Raw genomic sequence first — 27347 nt, forward strand, 5'->3', positions numbered from 1 at the left:
AAGCCAGGACTGCAGCCCCGGTCCGCTGCTCACCGGGGCTGGTGGCCTGTCCACTGTGTCATGTTGCCCCCCACCTGATGGTTCACCTGCGCGCTTGGTAACCAGGTTGCTCGTGCGCAGTAGCACCAGGAACGTCTGAGGCCTTTCTTGCATAACAGCAGATTGTCTCATGTGCAGGTAAAAGGTGCGAGCTCTGTGACGACGGCTACTTTGGAGACCCTCTGGGGAGAAACGGCCCTGTGAGGCTCTGCCGCCTCTGCCAGTGCAATGACAACATCGACCCCAATGCCGTTGGCAATTGCAATCGCTTGACAGGAGAATGCCTGAAATGCATCTATAACACTGCTGGCTTCTACTGTGACCGCTGCAAAGATGGGTTTTTTGGAAATCCCCTGGCTCCCAACCCGGCAGACAAATGCAAAGGTAATCTCGCCATCAGCCAGGTTCTGTTACAGCCGTACTCATTTATTCTGAGAATTCATCTTGAGGTCGCTTTAGATATTTACGGATGCTTGGTCTAACACAGCACTGTTCAGCAGAAACGTAGTATCAGACACTCGTGTAACTGAAGTTTTCTTGTAGACACATCAAAACAAAGAGAAACAGATGAAGTTTACCTTTAAATCCTGTATTTTATTTACTCTGATATATCTACCAGAGTATCATTTCAATGAGTCATCCACTAAAAATGATGGAGAGCCACGTTCTGTGTTCTGCGTACCAGCTTGTCAGAATCCCGCGTGTGTTTCCCATTCACAGCCCCTCTGGAGACTGGCCACGTCGCAAGCCCTCAGTAGCCACGGGCCACTCATGGCTGCTGCGCTGATCAGCTGAAATCGGGACAATCTGTAATGCTTACATTTTAGTATTTCTATCGGGTGACTTGCATCTCCTGCTGTCTCCGTCTCTTCCCCCAGCCTGTGCGTGCAATCCCTACGGAACCGCGTCGCAGCAGGGCGGCTGCAGCCCCATCACGGGCCAGTGCGAGTGTCTGCCCCACGTGACCGGCCGGGACTGCGGCGCCTGCGAGCCCGGCTTCTACAACCTGCAGAGCGGGCGCGGCTGCGAGAGGTGAGGGGCCGGCTGCTGTGGCGGGAAGGACGCTGTGCTTTTGTTTGTTTGTTTGTTTTCCATTGTGATATATGGGTTTTTATGAGTTCCCCGTAATGGTAGCCTTGATTTTGTTCAGGAATTATTTGAGTTCCTCACTCGAGAGGCAGTACTGGACAGTGGTACTGGAGCTACTGCGAGGGTAGAGTAGAGTGAAGCTGCCCTAGAGGTATCAGAGTCACCCAGGCGACCTTTCAGACGTGACATCTTCTGAGGCGCTTTCTGAGATGCTCAGGGTCAGGCTGTTGGGGGCCAGCAGCCTGGGAGTTTCTATTTTCAAAGCTCCTGGTCAGCCCCGAGGGGGTGCCAGGTTGGAGAGCCCCTTTGTAGTGGTTTTAGGAGTGGACTAACCCTGTTCGTGGGTGAGGTTCAAAAGAGAGGTTCTGAGTAGAACTCATGGAAATTGCTTGAACCTCGGGTGCTTAATGACCCTTACCGTTTTGTTTTAATAGCCCTTTAGATTCTGTTTTCTGGTACAAATCACATCAGTTCTGCGCTGACCGGGGGTGGGAGGAAGGTTTGCTTAGAGTCTGTTTTTCTCACGGGAGAAACATCACGTGTTCATTTGCAGGTGCGACTGCCATGCATTGGGTTCCACCAACGGACAGTGTGACGTCCGCACCGGCCAGTGCGAGTGCCAGCCCGGCATCGCAGGCCAGCACTGTGAGCGCTGCGAGCTCAACCACTTCGGCTTCGGGCCCGAAGGCTGCAAACGTAAGGAGCTGGGAGCGTAGAGCTCTGAGTCTTTCCTGATTCCAGTTAGGACCACGGACTTCTACAGTCGGGGCTGTACCTAAGTCCTCACAGAGGCTTGAGGCTGTGAAAAGCCTCCTTTCCTGAAACTGGGGCTTGAGAGCTTCTCTCGTTCCTTGGCAGCCACCTTATTTATGTCTTCTTATGTCCCATTTCTGATTCTTTTTCCAGTCTTTTGTCTTCCCAAGGAAGGTCTCCCTTTGATCACCGGGCTTTCCCACTGTGCTTCACGAAAATTACATTCTTAGAGCAGATAATGAGACAGGGAGAGACTCTGCTCACAACTCACTTGTTGGCTGGCTTACCGGCTGCAGTCGCTTCCCACCCTTGGGGCCCTCTTGGTACGCTTGCATCTACACATCTGCTTCTCCTTGGCGTAAACACTTGCCTGGAATGAAGCCTCAGAACCGTTTGGTGTTTTGCTTTCCGAATTCCTTCATTTCTCCTGTGGAATGTAGCATAAATCATTGACCCAGTTCCGAGAACAAAGCGAGTAAACAAACTATAAAATAATGCAAAATATATATTAGCATTTGGGTTTTCTAGTTCCTTAATGAGAGAAATATTAAACAGCAGAGACAGGGAGGTGTAGTAGAATTCTTGAAATGCATGAAAGGGCACCGATGCGTCTAATAGTCTAACGTCTGTAATTACTCAGTGACGGGACGTGTGTCCCCTCGAAGGATGCTGCACTTTGGACTTTAAAACTTGTGTTTGCTTAAAAATTTCTGTTCTCTCTCCGGAGCGACTTAACCATTTGAATTCTCGTAATTTGGCCTGTTTTTCAAGAACATACCTACGTATGATGAGAGTGCCATCAGCTTACTGACGTCAGTCTGAATTAAAAGACAATGCATTCTCCCTTCCTTTCTCTGTCATTGACTCTTTCTACTTTATTCTGCAGCCTGTGACTGTCATCCCGAGGGATCTCTTTCACTCCAGTGCAAAGACAATGGTCGCTGTGAATGTAAACAGGGTTTTGTGGGAAATCGCTGTGACCAGTGTGAAGAGAACTATTTCTACAATCGGTCTTGGCCTGGCTGCCAGGAGTGTCCAGCCTGTTACCGGCTGGTGAAGGATAAGGTAAGCTGTCCACAGGGCATTTGCTCATTCATTCATTTATTCAGTAGACCTTGAATGGGTGCTTCCTGTGTACTGAGCACTAGAGAACAAAGGAGGAGCAAGATAGGCATGGCCCCTGTCCTGAAAGACTTGTGTTCCAGTTGGGAGACAAATAATAAAAATTAAATAAAGAGATACTAAGATAAGCACCAGAAAGAACACAAACAGAGAATAACTGGGAGAACGACTTTATATAAGTCCTCTCTGAGGACATTTATTTAAGGTGAGATCTTAAGAATAAGAAGGAACAAGCCTAATGAGAAGTGATGGGTAGGCTGTTTCAGGCAGAGGGAGTGTGGGGTACAAGGACCTCAGAGGTGGAGGGTGTCTGGAGCCTCCTGAGTGAGGAGGGAGTGGTTTGTAATAAGACCGGAGAGGTTGGTAAGACAGCTCATGTCACACCATGTCAACCACAGGAAGGGATGTAGATTTTATTCCATATCCAGCATGAATGCACTGAGGAGTTTTAAGCTAGGAAATCCAGTTTATATTTTAAGAAGAATGCTCTGACTGCCATGTGGAGAATGATGGTTAGGAGTGGGGCAAAAGGGCAAGCCTGGATTGAACTGGGTAAGTATGTGTGTTTGGGGGGGCAGGGTATTAGAGAGGGCCAAGGATAGAGAAAGAGAATCACCAAGGATGCATCTTGGGTGTTTTGCTTAAGGTACGTGGAGGCATTGTTTATTGAAATGGAGATGACTCAGGGGAAGAAGATTTAAGAGAAGAAAGTCAAGAGTACAGTTTTGGATGTTGAGTTGAGATACCCATCAGAGCTGAGTGAGGTGTCAGGAGAGCAATCTAAAATGTAAGGGAGAGGTCAGAACTGCAGAATCCTCAACAGGTAGTGTTTCATGTCAAAGGAATAGGCTTGATAGTTTTTCTCTTGAAGCCAGAGAAATAAAAACTACTCACATTACCTGTTTAAAAGTAGATAACATGTGGAGTATATAGACCTATGTATTTATAGGGTGAGTGCCCCTTTGATGATCATTCCTGCAGGAAGTACACTGAGTTCTTCAGGAATATTTGCATGTGCTGCCTTTCTTTTTTCTACCTTGATTATGTTCAGGTTGCTGATCATCGAGTGAAACTCCAGGAATTAGAGAATCTCATAGCAAACCTTGGAACTGGGGAAGAGGCGGTGACAGATCAAGCCTTTGAGGACAGACTGAAGGAAGCAGAGAGAGAAGTTACGGACCTCCTTCGAGAGGCCCAGGATGTCAAAGGTATATGCATGTTAAACAGTAGGTAACTCCTGCCAAATGGCCCAGTCTTTAGACATGGCTCCTAGTTCAAGGTTATTTAGTGTGGCTTTATAAAATTCTTCAATTTTTAAACTATTTATAGAATCTGAATTTTTTTTTAAAAAACAATATGTGAAAATACAAGAACTTGTTTTAAGATACAGTAAGCAAAAATAATTCTCCCAACACATCAGAAACTATTGAGTGCTGAAATTCCAAGTGTTGAATCTGTTCCATTACAAAGTGTTTTCAAACAGTTTTTAAAAATCAAGACAGGTATGCATTTTGGGTGTGCGTTATTTTAGTTGAAAATTTGAAGCTGCATTCTTCTGTCAGTCTACTGAGTGAGAATTTATCTTCTACACTACTTTATTTCTTTAGAAAGGACCCTCATAAGGAAAAATTGCAGTCTTTAAGTATTGACTAAACAGCTAGATACTAAATACATAACACCTCGTATTTATGAAAGATTAGAAGTTAGTGCCTACTTATGAAATTTTCTGTTTAATAAGTGAGCAGATGTGCTAGTAACATCATGTAAAAGCATATATTTTATATTATGTGTCTATTTAATGTCTTTTGAAATTATGTTGCTTCCCCGTACATTATCCCATGAGACAGATGATAAGCAGAGGAATTGGCTTAAGATTTAGAAAACAGGGTGCCTGGGTGGCTCAGTGGGTTAAGCCGCTGCCTTCGGCTCAGGTCATGATCTCAGGGTCCTGGGATCGAGTCCCACATCGGGCTCTCTGCTCAGCAGGGAGCCTGCTTCCTCCTCTCTCTCTCTGCCTGCCTCTCTGTCTACTTGTGATCTCTCTCTGTCAAATAAATAAATAAAATCTTTAAAAAAAAAAAAAAGATTTAGAAAACAGTTTATTTTAAAATACCTTATTAACTTCAAAGGAACTTAAATTTGTAAAACTTTGCAAGTAGGAAAAAGTTATTTTAAATTATTTACTTCTTTTTGAATCACTTTTTTAGAAAGATATATTTATTTATTTGAGAGTGAGTGAGTAAGAGCCAGCGAGCATGGGGAGGGGCAGAGGCGGGGAGAGAGAAAGAGAATCTCCTGCGGACTCCCTTCTGAGTGCAGATCCTGATGAGGGGCTCGATCTCATGATCCCCAGATCATGACCTGAACCAGTCGAGTTGGACACAACCACTGGAGCCATGCAGGCACCCCTTAACACACTTTAATATTTTATTTTAATAAAGATTTTATTTATTTATTTGACATAGAAAGATCACAAGTAGGCAGAGAGGCGGGGGGGGGGGGGCGGGGATAGGCTCCCTGCTGAGCAAAGAGCCCAATGTGGGGCTTAATCCCAGGACCCTAAGATCATGACCTGAGCCGAAGGCAGCAGCTTAACCCACTGAGCCATCTAGGCACCCCTAATATTTTATTTTTATTATTTACTCTGAATTAAGCTTTTTTCCCTAAATTTGGACAAATCCTTTTCTACACTTATTGAGTGCCTACCAGGCATTGTGCTGAACACCAATAATGAAAAGATAAATAAGACTGTGCTCCTTCTAGCGAAGTACTCACTATCTGGCTGAGGTCACTTTTTTGGGGGGTGGGACTTTCCATCACCGAGATGAAAGTGTTCACAGACACTCATAGCAGATGTTCATTAACATTAGGATACTTGGGACCACAATGACTGACCTCTTTATTGAGTTTATGAATCTACCCATTAGGAGTTAGGTCTTCCTGTCAGAGTATAGTCAACAAAATTTAAGTATATTCCTTATTTTTGATTGTAGATATCCCTAATATATATATATATATAATTTTGGTTTTATAAAATTATTGAAGTAAAGAAGGGAGTAATGAGATGCATCTGGTTTTGACCAGTTTGTTTAATTTTTATGTGAGCGTCCAGAAATTGTTTTCTAAGGTAAATTTTTAGAAAATGAAAAATAAAATGAGAGGTCAATAGTTTATGTTAACTTCAGTTATGTGTTTGTCTTTTGTGTTGTTGTTACATTTTAAGTTTTAAACATAGATTAAGAAGAATTTAAATGTTTCCTGTTCTGTATAAACAATAGTGGTTTTTTTAGGATGTTCATTTGTTGACAAAAACTTGCGACACACATTTTTCCATTAATGTATTCCCTTGTAACAACAAATTCACATGTGCCTGGCCATATACACTGAAGCATTGAACATGGGGTTATCTTTAAGTGCTGCAGAGTCCATCTGAGAGCTGGGGTCTGGCACGCAGCTCTGGTGCCCACACCAGGAGCACAAGGGAACAGTCCAGAGGCCAGAAAGGGAGGTCAGCCAGCACCATTCCACATCTCGGTCCAGCCCCAGCTGCGTCTAGCCTCCTCCGGCCATAATGACATTTGCTTTCCTCTACCCAGGCAGGTGATTCCGCTGGACAGAAGCTTTGACAAAAGCCATGGGTGTCATACCTCCCCTTGAGCCACTTGAAAGGCGGGAACATAACAGGCTGCTGCTTCTCCTAGCTCGGGGAGCCACCATAGTGAGATGAGGGTTAAAGTCTTCTCCCGATAAGACTTGATTTGTGGAGCTCCTGGCTGACCTTTCTTACTCGGGTTCAAACCAGCCAAGAAGAAGAATATCTTCACAATGATTTATCCTTTCAAACTACCCCTGAGTATTTATTTGTAGTTTAAACTTGTGTTTATTCTACAGCTTTGAAAGGAGATTATATGATGCAATTAGGTTTTGCAATTTGAAGTCATTCAAAGTGATCCTACCAGTTAGGTTATCTGTTCTCTTTTCAGTTCCTGATGTTTCTCTAAAAAGCTGGCCAGAGAGATTGCTATCTGTTATATTCCTGAAGGTCTAAAGGAAGGGGTCTTTTATAACTGCAGTGGCTGCTTATGCTTCCTGAGTCTAAATGATCTTCTACGATTTCAACATTTTTTGGTCTTTTGTTATTTTCTTAAAAATCTTTAGATTATCAAAGAATTGTCTGATCATTCACGCAAGGCCACTGTGTACAGTTAGGCGAGTTTCATACTGCACCAACTTTGCATGTGTATTTGGTGGCCCTGCTTGTCAGATGCTAGTTCCCAAACCTGTATTCATCTTTATTGATCTTAACTTTGACCTCTCATCTTTTTCACTTTCCTTGGAAACTTTAAATGCCAACTCTGAGCATTGCTGAAATACGAACTGATCAATTTTGGATAGGACTTCATGGTTCTTGTATATTCATATACCCTCATGACAAGTGAGAATTTTAACGATGACAGAACTATATTTACACGGATATACATTTATCTTTTTATTTTTTTATTAAGACCCTGGTATGAGATTTAAGCTGAATGGGCACAATTAATAAAGAACAATTTGGGGGCGCCTGGGTGGCTCAGTGGGTTAAGCCGCTGCCTTCGACTCAGGTCATGATCTCAGGGTCCTGGGATCGAGTCCCGCATTGGGCTCTCTGCTCGGCAGGGAGCCTGCTTCCCTCTCTCTCTCTCTCTGCCTGCCTCTCCATCTACTTGTGATTTCTCTCTGTCAAATAAATAAATCTTAAAAAAAAAAAAAAAAGAACAATTTGAAAAACTAGTCAAAAGCAGAACTCTGTACAAAAGAAATTACCTGCCTCTGCCAGGGGGTTGGACAGGGCAGCAAGAATCTGTATTTAGTCTTTATTTAGTTTAAAATACAAAATGAATTTAATTTACCTTCACTTTAATTTGCCTTTACTTCAACATTGGTTTGAACCTAGCTTTTTCCCTAGTTTAGTAAAATGTCCAGCTGTCAGGGCTGATAATGCTTTCAGTAACATTGTATTTTTATGATTAAATCTGGCATGTGCTGGAACATCAAAGCTTTCCTTCCTCAGACATTTCTTGAGTGTAAGACTGGGGATGTAGTGGTGAGTAAGGAAGAGAAGCTCATAGTCCAGTGGGACAGACAGGCACACAACTGGAGGCAGTGCGATAAATTCAACAGTGGGGGTGCTATTGGGCACAGTGAGGACTGACCAGTTCTGCTGATGGGCTTAGGGAAAGCTTATCAGAAAGATCTGTGTTCAGAAGAATAAAGTCGTGCCTCGGATTTCATGTGAAATAGGTACCCCACCCCATCAGATCATTTATGGATTTTCTTCTGCACTGCCATTGCAGATGTGGACCAGAATTTGATGGACCGCCTCCAGAGAGTGAATAACACCTTATCCAGCCAAATTAGCCGTTTACAGAATATCCGCAATACCATTGAAGAGACTGGGAACTTGGCTGAGCAAGCCCGTGCCAGGGTAGAGAGCACAGAGCAGCTGATTGAAATCGGGACCCAAGAACTTGAGAAAGCAAAGATTGCTGTTGCCAATGTGGTGAGTGGGAAGGTCTGAGGCTGGGGCGCAGGAGTCCCCTGGTAATTTGTAGCAAGCCTTACTGTCAGCTGAATGGTTCAGCGAAACTGATTCTTTATGTCTTTTTGGCTCTAAGCGTGGAGCCAGAAAGCCACGTTGCTCAACGTTGTCATTAAATAGTTTATCACGAACGGGATAAAAACCAAAGGACATCTGGGTCCTTTCTCTAGCTTTGTTCCTCCTATGGCACTAGTCAACTTAAACTTCCGTTCTCCTTTGGTGAAAATAGAAATCATAATCTGTAGCCAAGGATGCTGATCTTAATGAAAAATCTTTGAATTAATGAGTCATCCTTTTTACTAATAGAAATTTGGTTTTGACACTTGCTTTATTAAATTTAAATAGTTCAGTTCTTTAAGATTAGTGCTTCTTTTCCAATTCAGTCAATCACTCAGCCGGAGTCTACAGGGGACCCAAACAACATGACTCTTTTGGCAGAAGAGGCACGAAAGCTTGCTGAACGGTAAGTTCCAGATCCCTGTGTCTTAATGGTTAAATTATAACTGTCCTTACAGTGTGGACGTGTTGTCCCCTCCTTCACCCACAGACACTTTTCACACATAACCCACTTTTGCAAAGTTGGCTCTTTTCTGGAATGTTATTGGCTGTGTGTACTCTTGCCTCTCCTTTGAAATTAGAATATTAACTCTGAATATTTGAACATGATGCTTTGGAGGGAAACTATATTTACACATCTCAAAGAAAACTATAACATTTTTAGATTTTTAAATTTTAAAACCTTAAAGTGATAACTAAGAAGCACAGTTGAATTTAGTTATTTTTTTTGGTTTTTAAAATTAATTTTTAACAAAAACGTTTAACTCCCAGATTTTAAAAGAGAACACTTACTAACCCATAGTACCTTTGGAAAGTCAGCCCTAGAAAATAGACCATTTCACTCCTCATTTTTTTGGAGACTTTTTTAAATTATTAAGTTTAAGATAGTTCCTTAGGAAAAACTCAAGTTGTAGGAGAGTATGAAATTGAAAAAAATTGTTGAAGTAGTTGCTAGAATGTAGGCTTCATGAAGGGCAGGTGTTTTTGTGTGTCTCATTCACTGCTAAAGTTCTGATACCTAAAATGACGTCTGGGACATAGTAAGTACACAGTCACTGTTTATTGAATGAATTGCAGAGCAGCTAGTAGACCTCATGGGTACGAGGGCTTACCCTCATGGGTAAGCCCGACATTAGAATTTTAGCCTCATTGTTCAGAGCAATTACTTTGGCTTCTTGCTTTAACTGTGTGCTCTCTTTCTCTTATTTGTAAATGTAAATGTGTGAGCTGTGTCATTTAGATCATAGAACATGGACAGTTTCATAGCTGGATCTTCTGATTAAAAGAAGCTAGCTGAAAACATATGGAAAATTCCCAAGGAAATCAGGTCTTGAAAATAAAATTATTCTGGTGTCTTTCATAGAGGAATTTTGAAAGAAACCTTAGCCTACCGAAAAGGAATGGCCATATACGGGAGTGTGACACTGTAATATGAAGTTTTAGAGCTGTCCTATGAAGTTTTAGCCATTCCGCAGCTGAAATCTGCATTATTTGGCTGGATTTCCTGTTGACATGTTGCTTTCCACTTGGTGTTGGGTTACTTTTCCTTGCCAGTAATTGGGTTCCATATGAGAAGTCTGAGCAGTTGGAGGCTGTCTCAAGACTATGTAGTAACTGAACCAGAGTAGGGATCAAACATTAGGTCTGGGACTCGTGTTTAAGTCTAGATGAGTTCTTGCCAGCACACATGGTTTCACAGATCAATTATTCTTAAAGGATTTTATTTAGAAGCAATTTTTGGAAGAAATGTAGACATTTGCCCCTATAAACTTTATAGGAAAATGTCATTTGGAAAATACCATTTTTTCAGATTGTAGAATGCTGTTGTAAACTTAGCCCCACTGAAATGGTTGCAGAGTTTCAAATTTATAAGAATTTTTCTATATTTATAGGGCTCTGTCCACATTAGTAAATGTATATATAATAAGGTGAGCATTACCTGAATTCTGCTTTTTTCCCTATTAAGTCGTTCTGTTTCATGGTTTATTTTTCTTTTACATTATACAGCCATAAACAAGAAGCTGATGACATCGTACGTGTGGCGAAGACAGCTAATGATACATCAACTGAGGCCTATAATCTGCTTCTGAGAACACTGGCGGGAGAAAATCAAACAGCACTTGAGATTGAAGAGCTTAATAGAAAGTGAGTGTCATTTAAAAGTGGCTTATGGCCCTTCAGTTGTGCTTGTAAGTAGAACCAGTTCCATGAAAAATTAAATGCCGGTGGATTCAGAGCGTGCATCCACGCAGGAAGATCTCTTTCATTAATGATACTTTTGAAATGGTGCAGTGGTTGGGGCAGGGACTATAGAGCCGCAGAGGTTTTATTTGTTCCAATTTCTGTAACTACAGAGAAAGGTAACAAGACTAACTGTGATCCTTAAATTTCTGCATCAAGGAAAAAAGGAGAGAGAAAGTATCCTAGAGTCAATAGAGAAAATATACCTGAGCTACAAGTATTGAGAAGGTGCCCCAAAAAAGAAATAGGTGGTAAACCATGTGGTATAAATAGAAGTGACCAGATGAAATCTAAAGTTAAGCTGTGTTGGTATTAAATAACATTTTCTTTGAAGTTTCGGAAATTCTGTTGCAGGGATTTGAAGCAGAAAGAGTGTGGTTAATGTTAAGATGCCAAAAGCAACTAAATTTTTCGTTAAATCTTTTGCTCCTTAGGTACGAACAAGCGAAGAACATGTCACAGGATCTGGAGAAGCAAGCTGCCCGGGTACACGAGGAGGCCAAGAGGGCTGGAGATAAGGCGGTGGAGATCTATGCCAGTGTTGCTCAGCTGACACCCGTGGACTCGGAAGCCCTGGAGGTATGGGCTGGATGACCTGTGTGCACAGGGGTCGGCTGCCTCTGCTGTCACCCGTCCAGAGCACGCGGCCTCAGCCCCCCCAGACACACACACACACACACACACCTCGTACCCCCCCTACACCCTCAGGCTGGGTAAGAGCTATTCTGACTGCGCTACCACTGTCACTGTCACGGACCTCCTCTGTCCTCCAGCTCACTCACTGGTAGTGTCAAGTTCTGCTTCAGGTATGTTCACTTCCTGAGGTCAAGAAGCCCGTGATTATAGAGATTAAACAGCAAGGACTACTTCAGTGATAGGAATAATCACTCCTAAGTCTTTAATATAAATCCGGATTATTATATATTTGTGTCTGTTAGAACAGAGTACACCCAGACCCTTATGCCCAGGCACGCTTTGGTTGAGAACAAGAGAGAAATAGAAGAAAATGGTTTAAATGAAAGAACTACATCAGGATGCTGTCAGGCAGCTACATTAGGATGCTGTCAGGTAGCTACATCAGGACGCTCTCAGGCAGCTAGAGAATCACTAGGGGTTGTGGTAGGATTTGATTACATCTGTACTCGGCTCTTGAATCCTCATTCCAGACTCTGTATAAATGCTCTATTTTTCACATTGAATTTGAAGTTTAATAAGTTTACTTTTTATGTTGGAGGCATTGACGTGGTTTTCTTACCGTCAGGCTTCCGTTCGTTCTCTTCAGACAAGTACGTTCCGTCTGATCTCGCATGTTTGAAGTTTGAGAACAGGCAAAACTAATTGGTGATAAAAGCCAGACCAGGGGCAGCTGCATTGTTGAAAAGATAGGTGTGGAAATTAACTGGAAAGAGATACAGGGGAATTTCCTGGGGTGGAAATATCCCGTGTCTTGTTTGGGGTATTGGTTACACAGGTCAGAATATTTGTCAAAACTCATCTCACTAAGTGCTCTGCATTCTACTGTGTGTAGAGTATATTTCAATTTAAAAAAAAAAAAAAGTCCATGAAATCTTGACCTGTGCTGTTCTTTTCAAGATATCTCTGAGTGTTAAGTGTTAAACACAGTTACTAAGCCTACCTTTTCATCAGGGTCATTGTTTTGTCTACAAGGTCAAAACCTTACTTGCTTTTCACAGAGTGAGGCAAATAAAATCAAGAAGGAAGCGGAGGATCTGGACCGTCTAATTGACCAGAAATTAAAAGATTATGAGGACCTCAGAGAGGACATGAGAGGGAAGGAACTTGAAGTCAAGAAGCTTCTGGAGAAAGGAAAGACTGAACAGCAGGTTGGTCTGATTAGCAGGTGGCTTCATCTCTTGAGGCCAGCTCTGGAACTGTGCCAGCGTGAGCTGTGTCTGTGACGTGACCCAGCACAGGGGCCCCCAGCCCTCAGGAATTCAGAGGCAAAACTTGTGTGGGAAGCCCTGGCTTGGCTGCCCCATGCTGGCAGCTGGCAAGGTGGGAGGTGTCTGGTCTGGTAGGAGGAAGAAGGGAGTCACCTTGGCGGGTGTGTCCTCTGATCCTGCCATGTGTTTGCAGACTGCTGACCAGCTCCTAGCCCGGGCAGATGCCGCCAAGGCTCTTGCAGAAGAAGCTGCCAAAAAGGGACGAAATACGTTACAAGAAGCCAATGACATCCTCAACAACCTAAAGGGTATGAAAGACTCACATAGTAGTGTCAGTTTCTTGGTTTTCTTCACTAAGGCAATTTCCTTTTTTTTTTTTTTTTTTTTTAATTTTTACCATGAGATTCTCAAAATATACACCGTATGAAAGGTGAGAGTATAACAGATCCCCTAAATCGATCATCCAGTTCAACAGGGAATGATTTTTACTACATTAACTCATTAATTTCATCCCCACAACATCCACCCTACTTTTTTTTATACTGAGGAATTTCAAAGAAATATCCGAGAGCTCATGTCATTTTACCCCTTTGTACCTCAGTATGAAAATAAAACCAAAAACAAGGAAATTTTCTGATATTAGAATAACTCATGTTATCAAGATATGCCTGTTTAGCTGGTTCGTGTTGGTAAACGGAGATTATTTTTAATTTTCTCTGCCAGTAGCATCTCAATCTTTGTGCCTTCTGTCCTCATCCAAAAGAAAAAAGAAATGTGCTCAATTCACTGGCAGGTCCTGGACTTGTCTCTGCTAAAATAGCCCGTAGGGTCTATAAACATGGAAGCTTTCCAAGATAGCAGTTGGCTATATGGGCTCTGGTATCAGTGGGATTGGGTGAGGATCCCTGATCCACCTCGTACTTCTGTGACTCCTTGGGGGAAAATTATCTCCCTCTTTAACCTCCAGTTCTCATGTGTAAAAATGATCCAGTGCCTGCCTCACAGGCATATAAAAAAGCTCTTTACTCAGTAGCTAACACATTATTTAGTGAACACTAAATAAACTGCAGCTTTTAATACTGGTTGCCGTGCAGTAACGGCAGACTTACTGCTTTGCACGAAAATAAACTTCGTTCCCGAAACGAGTTCTTCATAGGAATCCATGAAGCTGGGCGCTTCGTCCTTCAAGGCCGTCGGTGCTGTTTTTCGTTTTCCTCTCCTGACGGTCCTTGTTCGTAAGACGTAATCCTGCTGCAGCTCCCTAAAGGGTTCCCTTCCGGCTGGCCGCGAGTCGGGTTCACACGCGTTCCCTGAACTGGCTTTATTTTAGATTTCGATCAGCGAGTGAACGATAACAAGACTGCTGCGGAGGAGGCTTTAAGGAGAATCCCTGCCATCAACCAGACGATAATGGAAGCCAACGAGAAGACGAGGGAGGCCCAGCTGGCGCTGGGCAATGCAGCCGCGGACGCCACCGAGGCTAAGAGCAAGGCCCACGAGGCGGAGAGGATCGCCAGCGCCGTCCAGAAGGTGTGCACTTGGCCCTTCTCCCCAGCAGTCTGTGTCCCTGTGTTCCTCTAGTCCTCTTCTGGTTTCTTTCCAGATCCCTAAAAGCCCTTGCAGGCTTCTTCCTCAACTCCAGTAAGATTATCTTAAACTGTCTTTGTTCATTTTTTACTGGGAAGTTAGAGTAGTTAAGTACGTTGACCGAAGAGGGAGAGTCATTGAAATCATTGAAAGGGCCCTTGAACGTTTCTGCTGTTGTCTCAACGGCAGGGTCCACGTGGTGAGGAGGGGGATGGCTGCGTGGGCCCGTGGCGTGCCCTGCATGAAAAAACCACACTCTCCTCAGATAAACACAGTTCTTTGACATGGACAGCTATTTTTTTTCCAATCTTGTGTAGAGTTCCAGGTCCATAAAACTCTCAGGCCCCTCTTTCAAGCATATTTTATATCTGAACCCTATCTTATTAGCTGCCACTGCTAGGATTCTTTCTACTCATCTCTTTTTCTCCCTTTTTTTTTTTTTTTAAAGGTTTTATTTATTTATTGGAGAGGGAGACAGAGCATGAGTGGGGAAGGGGCAGAGGGAGAAGCAGACTCCCCAATGAGCATGGATTCTAACATAAGGCTCCATCCCAGGACCCTGAGATCGTGACCTGATGCTTTAGCCAGCCAAGCCGCCCAAGTATCGTCCCCTTTCTACGATCATCTTAAGGAATAATTTCTTTAAGCTGGCTTTTTCTTATTTAAAGGAATAAATCTGTTTATTTTATTTAAAGGAGAGATTGGAACAGATTCTCAAAATAATGTGTTTGAGAATAATAAACATTTTTTAGTTTGCTTAGAACAAGTTGGTTTTAGGATTAATTATATTTTATAAAACACTCCTACATCAGGATCACGGTCTTTTTGTACCTTGTGATGAACGACCAAGTAGAACAAGGCTACTGCATTTGAGGTGAGAATGTATCCAGGGTCTAACCTGGATGATGTGGTGGGAAGTCTAAGTGTTCTATTTGCTAGCCGTGTGACCTCAACTAAAAACAGCAGTGATAGAACAAGAAGTATTAAGGACAAATAAGAGGAAAGAAATGGAAGTGTTTTATAAAATATAAAATGCTGTTATGTTAGGCGGTAACGCTAGCTTTTCTTTCCTTCCTATTGTTTGGAACCCAAATAAATGATACTCTAAGTCGGCATATACTGTCATTTCCTGCCCTGTTCTTTCTGGGTTATATTTTCGAACCATTTACAGATTATAAAAGGTGTGGGAATGTAGCTTAGAAAGAGGAAAGCTTTTCTTCATTAGTTGTTCTTTATTGTGTGCCTAGAACGCTACGAGCACCAAGGCAGAAGCCGAAAGGACTTTTGCAGAAGTTACAGACCTGGATAACGAAGTAAACACTATGTTGAAACAACTACAGGAAGCAGAAAAGGAGCTAAAGAAAAAACAGGAGGATGCTGACCAGGATATGATGATGGCAGGGATGGTAAGCAGTTTGGGCCTGTTCGCTCATGGGCAGAAAGTGGAGGGTGTTTAATGACAACGGTCTCTCCGTCTTGTTAAGAAGAGTCTCTTTCACGTTGACTTCTGATTTTCATTGTGTTTTCTGGCCAAGAATCGGGTTAGTAACTTACATAGAGCACAAAGAATTTGGATCTCTTGTGGGGTTATTGCACAATTGTCCTGTCCCAAAGCTTCTCTCCATTAAAAGCAAAACATTCTTTTTTACACATTGAAGTTTTAGGACATTGAAAAGTATGTAGTTGTGTTTTTGGATGGGTGATTCATACATGGTATAAAACCAGAAAGAAATAAAAAGGAATACAATGAAAAGTTAGTGAATTTCCTTCCTGCTTTTGTTATGCCAGCAACTTACTTTCTCGAGACAAAGACCAGTTTCTTGTGTTTCATTTTTGATGATGACAAAAACATACCAAACTTCTATCTAACTTAATTTTTTTTTTTTTTACCTTTTGTGATGATGTGTATACACAACACTGTTGGTGACAAAACTGACTGAGGAATGCATGGCCCAAGAAAGAACAAGGGTGCATTTTCCAGTTGTATGCTATATGTTGCTTTCAAAGTGGAAACAGCACTTTGCAGTTCATTCTGATTACAGTCACCGTAATGACCTTGTTTAATTGTCCACTTGCAGCCCAAGCAAGGGACCCTTTTCCCATTCTTGCGGAAAAACAGGCCTTTTACTCTGGCTGATTTTCACCTTGGGACAGGAAGGAGAAATACTAACCCTGCTGATCTAGGTAGAGAAGACTCTAGGAAAGTGGTCACAGGAAGCACCCTCGTGCAAACACTTTATTTTAGTTCGCTTTTTTGGGTTTTGTTTCGGACGGTCTCGATTTTCTATAGCCAGGGATGGCTCAGAAAGAAATTCCCATATAGGAAAAAATACCCATTTCTTGTATGTGCTGAGGGTCTCTGCATTTCGTTATTTGTTTTTGTTTTTGTTTTTAAGATTTTATTTATTTATTTGACAGAGATCAAGTAGGCAGAGAGGCAGACAGGGAGAGAGGGGGGAAGCAGGCTCCCTGCTGAGCCCAATGCGGGGCTCGATCCCAGGACCCTGAGATCATGACCTGAGCCAAAGGCAGAGGCTTAACTTTCTGAGCCACCCAGGCACCCCTGCATTTCGTTTTTAATATGGTTTTTAATATGGTGGGTTTAGAGCCTGTGCAAAGGAGGAAAAGGCTATGTTCTTGATGAGCTTCGGAAAAGAGGGTATGGATTCCACTGAGAGGGTGGAAAAGCATCCATCTTTGTTCTTTCTGGTAAATAACTTCTGACGAACACAAAGCAGCCTCATGCACCCTTCCCATGTGTCTGGACATTAGTCCTGAAGGCACGGCACCGAGCCCATGTTGTTTGAGTCTGTCACATCACTTCTTTTGTCAGAAGAGTAAAGGCTGATGGTTGTCCTGGAAGAGGAGGCTGGAGCCCGCGGGTTGCACGCAGTAGCATCGCTCTCTGCCGCCCATGGCGAAGCCACTCAGCCTCTCCCAGGACGCACAGAAAAGCCTGTCAGGGCTCAGTGAGACTGGCTGCAACTTCCGCGGAGATCCAGCGTTCATTTGGGAAGTTTTTTTTTTCCCCTCACACATTTCCTTTTTTTAAAATCTTACATTGTTTCTATCCAAAAATGCTGCAGTGTCTTGAGCCAAAAACTGGGGAAAACAATTCTGTGGTGAGGAGCTCAAAGCCGCTCACTTCTATCCTGACCTGGTTTATTTGTGAGAGCATCTGTTTTCTGATATTCAGACACTTCCTCTTCCATTGTCATTTCCTGTGACTCACATACAGGGTATTTGTTCAGGTTTTATGGAATTTTCCCAAATACATTTACCTTTGGTTGATTTACAAAATGTAAACTGTATCCCCCGGGTTTGTGTGTGTGTGTGCGTGTGCACTCACAGGGGGAGGGGTGCTACAAAGGTGTCCCTTGATTACAAACTTTTGCTGAGAATAGGACATTTCCAATAATCAAGTCTCTAAGAGTGTCCTGAAGGACATGTTTTGGTTCTAAAACGTCATTTTTATGCTTGTCCTTAAAAATCCCTTGTTTCTGCTTGATGAATTTGGTCACGAATCCACTTCCATGTGTTCTTGAGTGAGAAAGTGAGAAAAGTAGATGATATTCACCTTGTTGAAATATACAGTCAGCGTAGATATGCAGACTACCTATTCGTGGATGTTCTATGAATTAAAAATAGCAACATTTCACCACGAAGATATACCAAAAGACACCCCCCCCACCCCTCAAAAAAAAATAAAAGCCAAAACCAAACCAAGCCCCATACAATGAGAGACTGTAATTTCACGAGTCAGGAAAGAGGAAGCCTGTGAAAATTGGACTTGCTGACTGATTGGGGGGAAAAAATCTCAGAAACAATGAGCACACGCCGTCAGAACTGTTGGCATCTATCATCTGTCCTTTTCCCGGTACAGGCTTCGCAGGCTGCTCAGGAAGCCGAGATCAATGCCAGAAAGGCCAAAAACTCCGTTACCAGCCTCCTCCACCTGATCAACGAGCTCCTGGAGCAGCTGGGTAAGTGGCTGTAGAGTCACTGCGGGCGGCCTCCGGATTCTTGGTGCTGCTGCTGGGGTCCGATACACTCAACACAAAAGCAGATGCTACAGTGTGACCATTGTGTGAACTGAGTCAGGGCTCAAGGTGGTATTAATTCAGCAAGAACTTACAAGGTCCTTCCGTGGCATGTGATCTGAGTCCTGGAATCTGACCACAGTCCAGGAACTCTGAGGTGGCTCGCTTGCGGCCGATGTTTAAGATAGATGAGCGGTGACTGTTCTTAGTTCGTCCTGCTGGCAGGGCATCTTTCCAGGGTTTGAAGTCAAGGATTTCAGCGGGAGCGTGGGAGAGCACTTGATACTGGAGATGACTTCCCTGCCTGGAATGCTGCTCATTTGCTCATTAAAAGGAGAATCTGATGAGGTGATGGCTTGTCAAAAAGAGAATAAGCTTGATTTTTCAAGGAAACGCAAGGATGCTGAAATGCTCTTTTAATCCAGTGTGATGGGGAGCAGGCTTCGTCACAAGACAGATTTTGTCGCAGCCGCCATTACAAAGTGGTGGCACTGCAGCCTGACAGCCTCAGGGCAAGGCATTCTGCTTTAGCCTTAAAGGTTTGGTCAGTGTTTTGTTTGGGGTTTTTTTTTTTTTTTTTTTAAGATTTTTATTTATTTATTTATTTATCAGAGAGGGGGAGGGAGCGAGCACAGGCAGACAGAATGGCAGGCAGAGGCAGAGGGAGAAGCAGGCTCCCTGCTCAGCAAGGAGCCCGATGTGGGACTTGATCCCAGGACGCTGGGATCATGACCTGAGCAGAAGGCAGCTGCTTAACCAACTGAGCCACCCAGGCGTCCCTTGTTTGGGGTTTTTTGTTTGTTTGGTTGGTTGGTTTGGTTTGGTTTGTTTGGAGGGTGGGAGAGGGTGTATTTTTTATCTGTCTCAAATATCAAGAATAATAAATTATGTGCTGTAAGATGGGTTTTAAAATGAAAGAAGCTAGAAGATACAGCTTTTTGTGCCAGAAAGAGCTGAATTTTAAAGTTAGTTGGCTTGGGTTGGAGTCTTTATTTCGTAGGCTTGTAAACTGTGCAAACTTGGGCAAATTACTTAACATCTGAGAATCACTGGCGGAATATGGTCTTGTGAGAATTTTACCAAGTACAGTATGCATAAAGTCTTGAGCACTGTATGGCCATCTGCTTTCATTAATTATGGAAACAGTCCTTTCCAGGAGAACCCCCTTTTCTTGCTAATTTTAAAGTGAAGCTTTTGCTGGAATTGTTTCAACATTTTCATCCTTGGCCATTTTCCATAGGACGGCTCCAAATAGTGTCTAACTCCTAAAGGCAGGACAGAACTCCCCAGAACTAACTCAGACTCCCTGGAAGCTAAAGAGCCAAAGGCTTAGTTAGCATTCTAGCCTGAAGATTTTTATGTTCAGTAGATGGCATTGAAATGACATACAGTTTACGTATATGAACATGAAAATGGTATTATGTTACCAGATGATCTTCAAACCCACAGGTGAGGCTTAAGACCTCAAGCACAGCAGCTGTGTATTTAGACATTTCACAAAAACTGTTTACTCAGACAAAACACCAGCCCAGTATCCATTATATGCTCTGACCTGTCCTTGCTGAGTTAGTTCTGCGTTTGTACGTGCTCTGCATTGTTCATGCCCTTACGTGCCATGAACGGTCTACAAGTCCCCTTTGCAGGCCACCATGGCATAGTGGCAGCTGCTGGCTCTGTTTATACGAGAGACTAGTGCAAGTGCTAGCGGAGTGATGTAATTCTTACTGAAAGCATCTGTTTCCTCCTGTGTCCTTTCTGACTCTACAGGGCAGCTGGACACGGTAGATCTGAATAAGCTCAATGAGATCGAAGGCACCTTGAACAAAGCCAAAGATGAAATGAGAGTCAGCGATCTCGACCGGAAAGTGTCTGATCTGGAGAGCGAGGCCAGGAAGCAAGAGGCCGCCATCATGGACTATAACAGAGATATCGAGGAGATCATGAAGGACATTCGCAACCTGGAAGACATCAAGAAGACCTTACCGTCTGGCTGCTTCAACACCCCGTCCATCGAAAAGCCCTAGCGCCATCTTTCAGGGCTGGAAGGCAGCACCCCGCAACCGGGGAGCTCTCGTGAGGCCACAGAGTGCCTTAACACAAAGATTACATTTTTTTCAGACCCCCACTTCTCTGCTGCTCTCCACCACTGTCCTTTTGAACCAGGAAAATTCACAAAGCTTAAAGAGAAGCAAGTCAGACATCACGAATCGGGAACAAAGGGTTTTATCTGATAGTCTCTCTTCCACGGAAGGCGCTCCCTTACCCACACTTTCCCTTCTGAGTCGCATGAGGACGTGGCGTCTTACATTATCATACGGTGGTGTAAACACTTCGTGGAAACCATTGTCTGCCGGGGCTGAGCAAGGAGCCCTCCCCTTTCTCCCTGATACCAACAGAACCTCCTCCGTCTTAGTACTCTTGTTTCTATGAAGGAAAAGTTTGGCTACAAGTAGTAGTAGCGTTGTGATGGCCAGTATATCCAATCTATCGAGAAAGAAAGTGCACCTACATCTACTTACCCCTCCTCCTTTTACGCAAAAGGAAATAAACATCCTGTGCCAAAGGTATTGGTCACTTAGAATGTCAGGAGCCATCGTCAGTTGTTTTAGCTGTTTTGAGAATAGGACACTGAGCCATCCATGGGTAAGGATGCAATTGTTCCTGACAGTCTCCGGGAGAACGAGGCTGCGGAAGTAGGCGGAACGTTTTCTCATATGTTCATAGTTGACTAGGAAGATAACACTTTTTTCAGATCTTTGGGCAGCTGATAAATCTGGATGGGCAGCTCGCACTCACCAATAGACATCTTCTGATATTCCTAGAAATGGAATTTATACAGAAGAAATAGGGATATGATAACCACTAAGTTTTGTTTTTGTTTTTGTTTTCCCAAAATCAAACTAATTCCAGAGCTTTTTTTTAGTGTGTTAGTCTTGGAACTAGTGCTGGTATCCGGTAGAGAGCAGTTGGTCCCTAAGATCTTGACAAACCAACAAGAAACAAGCCGCCTTATCCTGGTCTTTCCTAGCAAAGGGATAAAACTGAGATGCAGCTTGTACGGTCAGGATCCCGTATATCCATTTTTCTTCCATTGGGGAGAGATGACACTTTTGACCCTTATGCTCAATTATCTTCTGATGTTCCCATCTTCTAGGATCCCGCTACACACCTAGTCTGCCGACTCCTGGTGGCAACCCCTTGCACTCCGTCTTCCACACAGCTGCCAGCACCATCTAGTTCCTGCACTTTGTGACCCAGACTCACTCGACACCTTCCCTCTCGGTGCAGAGGGAGGCCCCGTAGGTGGAGTTGCCTAGCTAGCTTCTCGGCTTCGGATCCTCAGGTCTGTGGTTCTCTCTCAAGACCACGGCGTGAAGATTCCCCTGCCACACAACCCCTTCCTCCTCCCAACCCACCTTCGAGAAACATATATAGCCTTTAACACTATGCAACTTTGTACTTTGCGTAGCGGGGGGAAAGAAACTATTATCTGACACACTGGTGCTATTAATTATTTCAAATTTATATTTTTGTGTGAATGTTTTTTTTTTTTGTTCATCATGATTATAGAGTAAGGAATTTATGTAAATATACTTGGTCCTATTTCTAGAATGGCACTGTCTGTTCACTTTTTCACCCCGTTCTTCCCCGACACTGGCACAGCGTGTCTGTAGACCTCCTTCCCTTCCGTCTGCGGGTCTTCCCTCGGCGTCTGTCTCCCACGCTCGGCCCTTCACCTCGCGTCCGGGACGTGTTCATTTTCTAGCGCGAGTGCCGACCCGCTTTCCCTCCACACACGGCCGCTCCGCGGGGTGCCTCCTACCCTCCTCCAGTGCCGGCCCGGGACCCGAAACTGCGGCCCGATGTTCCCCAGGCCCGCTCCCGCGCAGGCGGTGGCGAGATCTGAGCGCATTTTGCTGAATGGCATCTTCAGCATCAATGTGGGTCTAACCGGGAATGAGCTGCAGAGGCCCTTTCCCACGGTGGGAGCTGGACGGGCCCGTTGGAGGGGGGGAGTGTGTGACCGCTGAGCGCTCAGAGGGCCTCAGGGATGGTGGACAGACAGGTGGAGTGGCAGCGGCCGAGCGGCCGGGTTCACCCCTTGCCTTGCGCCTCCTGGCGTACCAGAGTCGGCTCCAAAGGCTTTGACTTGGCACACCCTGGCTTTCTCTCGGCTGCTTCTCTCAGGCCTCTTCTGTTGCCAAGTTTTCACATCAGCATCTCCTAGCTGGTTCCTCATGTTAAGTGGCCACCTCCTAGCAGAGACATTCTGTTCAAGGTTGCGGGACAAGGACCGTAGATCAACTGCCAGGACAGTTTCCCTCTAGCCCGGGGGTCAGCCTCACACCAGTCAGTCTTAGGCTGCAGTGAAATCTGGAGTGTTTTGTTTTGTTGCTTTTCTCCTTCTCCATCTGTGTAGTATATTTTTAAACAGAATTTTATTTTTAAAATAAAATCTCTTTATAAGACAATACCTGCATTACACTCCTGCAATATACATTATTTTATTGTATAGTTCTAGTTACCTGTATTTTATGTAACGAAACCGACAGGGCGGCTGCTGCAGAATGCTGTGTGTCGTGGCGGGGGCGGGGCGTCCAGCTGTGCCCTGGGATTCTTCCTTGTAACCCCAACGGTGGCCCTTTGGTATGTGCCTTCACTCTAGCTGTTTGCCTTAATCTCTACAGTCTTGCTCTCCAGGGTGGTGAATAAAATGCAACACTTGGCATTTTTTTATGTTAAAAAAAAAAAAAACAGTATTTTATTTATAATAAAATCTGAATATTTGTAACCCTTTATATTTGGTGTGGCCTGAGTGTGGTACTGAGGACAGAGGATGTTTTGAAAGGTATGAAGAGAAAGCTGCTCATAATACCTTCTTTGGATGACTTACTTTCTTGAGAACAGTCCAGTATGTGTGCAGGTTACATGCTCTACATGTGTGTTTATATTTGTATGTACATATATGTGTGTATGTATTATATATGCAAATAACACACACACACACACACACATATATATATATATATATATATTTTTTTTTTTTTTTCTTTTCCCTTCTCAGATGGGGCTACTTTGGTCTGGTCCAGAGGCAGGTAGACTTTTTTCTGTAAAGAGCTAGACTGTACATACTGTAGGCTTCGCAGGCCCTACGGTCTCTGTTACACCGACTTCACTTCTGCGGCATGACAACAGCCCAGACTATGGGTAAACCAACGAGTGTGGCTGCGGTCCAACACGGCTGTTTACAAAGACAGGCGCAGGCCCGAGGGCTGCCATGTACCCGACCCCTTGGGGTGTGATAAATGCCTGCTTAATGACACCAGAAGACTATTTTAAAATCACCTGGGCTGCTTCAAGTAGCAGCTGTATGTAAAAAGTTGTCTTTCTACCTTTAACTATGCCCATAACTTCAGCTAAAGGGGGTCTCTTCAGGTGATGAAAACCACTCTCAGTGTAAGGGAATAGAAGTAAGTGACGTGCTGAGCCGGCGGGCCCATTAGCTCATCGTGCCTCTCCCCACCCAGAGGGTTAGGGTTAGGGTTAGGCTGGAGTGACCTGAGGCCAGATGAAGCGTTGCGGGTACAGAAACAGCTTCGGTTTCCTCCTCAGTGCTCGGTTCATGGCCATGAGTCCCTGCGGATGACCTGCCACCTTCCCGGTCTTCTAAATCCTTGTGACTATGATGACACCTGGGAAAAACCTGAACTCCTCTCGATTGGACTTGCTCGGAGAGAGCTTTAGAGGGCACCAGTTCCTAGCTTTCACACATACCCTGTTCTTAAGCCGTCTATAGGACCTGACTGCCAGGCAAAGACATCTCTCTAGTTAAAGTAGTGAGTGGGATTTTAAAAATTTGCTCCTATTCCTTTTGTTAGTTTAGGGTTAGCAGTTTCTCCAAAGTTGGTATCGGCATAATCTGATTCAAAATATCCCCAAAGATTTACTGCTTAAAGTAAGCCCCCGATAAATCTAAATTCACCAGCCCCACATCACCAAGCTCAAAATGGAATGGCTGCAGAGGATTTCTGCACCCGGGAGAACCACCAAGTAGAAAGGCAGATGGTACCTGCTTTGTAGGGTGAGGAAGGACCCATTCCAGGGAACATTTCACATCTCCCCAGGGGACCAGAAACAAGACAGTTGTACATAGCAGGTAATTTTGACTGTTCACACTAAGCAGGGTTAAATGAAGGAGATACTAATCATTGGACTGAAAAATAAGAAACTTCCTAGTCAATAATCTATCAGAGGCTCCAGAAGCATGGAAACCTGGTTTCAGAAGTTATCAGCTCGAGTGCCTTCTACGCAAATGATATTATAAACAAATTAATTATATGCGGGGTACCTGGGTGGCTCAGTCGGACACTTTCGGCTCAGGTCATGGTCTCAGGGTCCTTAGCCCCACTTCAGGCTCCCTGCTCAGTGGGGGGTCTGCTCCCTCTGCCCCCACCTACTCATACTGTCTCTCTCTCAGCTAGGTGAATAAAATCTTTTTTTAAAAAATTATGATATGCTCAAGAAAAGGAAATATTTAACAGAAGTCAAATATAAAAAGTTCCTGGTTGGGAATTCGAAGAAGAGAAACCTCAACATTTCCAATGTTGTTGTAACGTGTCTTTTCTTTAACTCTTCTGCCTGCCAATGGTTTTCTTTCTCCTTTCTGTTACAGGTGAGCCTGGGGTCAAGGTGTCCCTTGCTCTGTTGACATTGGTCAGTCCTTCCTTGTGTCCACCCCCAACCCCAAGCCTTGTACTGGCTTCCAGCATTGCCACATGTTTATTGATCAGGTGTCTCTCACCGACCTTTCCCCCCAGCCTCCCTACTACTCCCCAAGATCCAGGTCTGTGTATTTCTGTCCACATACAGGAAGTGGGCCCTGGGTTTTCTAAATGGTCTAAAGGTAAAATCAACCTTTAGATTGATTTAGATGATTGCCTATTCTCCCATTTCCGCTACTTTTCCCCTGCGTGAGCAGAAATTGGGTTTATGGATGCTTGTCAATGCATTTATATATTTATATATAAATATAATATATATATATATATATATATATAAAGAGAAATATATATATATATATATATATATATATATATATATATATATATATTTAGAGAAAAGATATCTATTGCAACTTCTTTCTGAATATTCTGCACTTGCCTTCCAGGATGTAGAATCCGATTTTCCCACTCTCTCCGTTGATCCCCAGCCCTTCTTTGTATGGGTGTTTACTTCCTCATGAGCATGGTTCCTAAGTTGAGGTTAGTACCAAGTAAGCTCGAGTCCAGCCATGAGCAGAAATGTCTGGGGGAAGATGGGCTGTCCTGGTGTGGATTACACGTTTCTGGGTTGCTGAGCCAGCGTCCAGATAAAGTCTCGGGAGAAACAACTGTGATTTCAGTGATTACATGTCTACCAGGTCAGAGAAGCTTGTGTTGCAACTTGCTCGTTCCTCTTGGCTCAGACAGTCTGCTGTCTGCGCTGTCTCGCTCGGAGTGATACGGAGGCTCAGACCTGGCCAGAGAGATGGGTTTTGCCACACAGATTTCAGACAGGTTGCCCTCCTTACGTTTCTGAAGGACTGGGGAAGGACTCACACTACTAAGATATATTGTACCGCACACTATGTTTTGAAAGGTGCCTTCATGATTATTTCCTTTCATATGCCCTTGATTTGATGAGGGTCTTCATTTGGCCAATGAGGAAATGCAACCATGGTTTGCTGCCCCATCACCCTAACCACCGTTTTAGCCTGTTGTTCTATTCTCTCATAACTTTGATCCATTTTCCTTTTAAGAACCTCTCTTAGTACATGTACTTTATAATAAGGTTCTTCAAATCCCTTCTTTGGAGAGATCAAGGCAGAATTTAATTATATTAGTAACTTGCCCCATATTAAGGAACCAGTCAGTGGCAGAATTATTACTTGCAATGCAATTGACTTTCAGCATCTGGGTCTATATGCCCCACACAGCTCACACCCCTCTCTGGTTGCTTGTGGCTTTCCCCTCTCTTTCTCTTCTCTTACTTAGCCTCAGGGATAAGGAGCATAGAGCTGGCTCCCCTAGCTTCCTCTAATGTTAACATCTGATAGAACCATGGTATATTTATCAAAACTAAGAAACTGCTCTTGGTAGAAGACTTAACTATGGTCTTTTGCCTGCTTTTAAAGAAGCTTCTTTTTCCAGACTCCATTTTTAAAGTAATACTGAATTTTAAAGCAAAATGAAAAATATTCAGCGTTAATATCCAAGGTGTGGGACAACAGGAGTGTGGATAGTTGATTTTACTTTCGTAATATGATCCAAGACTGCCCAGTGAGTAACATGTTCATAATTAACTACAAGGAATGTCATTAAACAACTTGCTAAAATGTCCTGAAATTTTCAAGAGATTTTTTTAAAGCTCCATCAGAATTAACGTTATTCATAACAATATGCCATAAATTGAAGTATTTATTAGAAATAGAAAATTTATTTATAAAGATTACATTTAAAAATTTTTATTGCCTCATTTCAGACCTACAGAAACATTGTAAGGGTAGCATAAAAAGTTCTTCAACACTCTTTCCTCAGGTTCCTCAAATGTTCATATTTTATTACATTTGCTTTTTCTCTGCTCTCACTCTTCCTCTATGTGGAAAGAACTGTTTTAAGTTGCAGATATGATGCCCTTTTACCCATAAACACTTTTCAATGTATGTTTCCTAAAGACAGGGAACTTTCTTATGTAACTGCAGCACGATTGTCAAAATCAGGATATTACCGGGGCGCCCGGGTGGCTCAGTGGATTAAGCCACTGCCTTAGGCTCAGGTCATGATCCCAGGGTCCTGGGATTGAGCCCTACATCGGGCTCTCTGCTCAGCAGGGAGCCTGCTTCCCCCCTCTCTCTCTGCCTGACTCTCTGCTACTTGTGATCTCGCTCTCTGTCAA

The 27347-nt window shown here is 43.6% G+C and overlaps 1 protein-coding gene across 1 annotated transcript in view; it reads left to right on the top strand.

The window, feature by feature from the left end:
* Positions 1-23212, top strand: part of LAMC1 (laminin subunit gamma 1) — a 124804-nt gene extending 101592 nt beyond the window's left edge. Inside the window, exons 14-28 of the mRNA XM_059147025.1 lie at positions 178-423; positions 918-1071; positions 1682-1824; positions 2768-2946; positions 4055-4211; positions 8340-8545; positions 8968-9047; positions 10649-10786; positions 11317-11461; positions 12577-12726; positions 12980-13094; positions 14117-14316; positions 15621-15779; positions 18257-18356; positions 20181-23212. Coding sequence (XP_059003008.1) covers positions 178-423; positions 918-1071; positions 1682-1824; positions 2768-2946; positions 4055-4211; positions 8340-8545; positions 8968-9047; positions 10649-10786; positions 11317-11461; positions 12577-12726; positions 12980-13094; positions 14117-14316; positions 15621-15779; positions 18257-18356; positions 20181-20437 — 2429 coding nt within the window. The 3' untranslated portion in view covers positions 20438-23212. The remainder of the gene's footprint in view (positions 1-177; positions 424-917; positions 1072-1681; positions 1825-2767; positions 2947-4054; positions 4212-8339; positions 8546-8967; positions 9048-10648; positions 10787-11316; positions 11462-12576; positions 12727-12979; positions 13095-14116; positions 14317-15620; positions 15780-18256; positions 18357-20180) is intronic.
* Positions 23213-27347: the final 4135 nt, after the last annotated feature.

This window comes from Mustela lutreola, chromosome 14 (genome assembly GCF_030435805.1).
Source record: "Mustela lutreola isolate mMusLut2 chromosome 14, mMusLut2.pri, whole genome shotgun sequence".
In the NCBI taxonomy this organism is placed as follows: Eukaryota; Metazoa; Chordata; class Mammalia; order Carnivora; family Mustelidae; genus Mustela; species Mustela lutreola.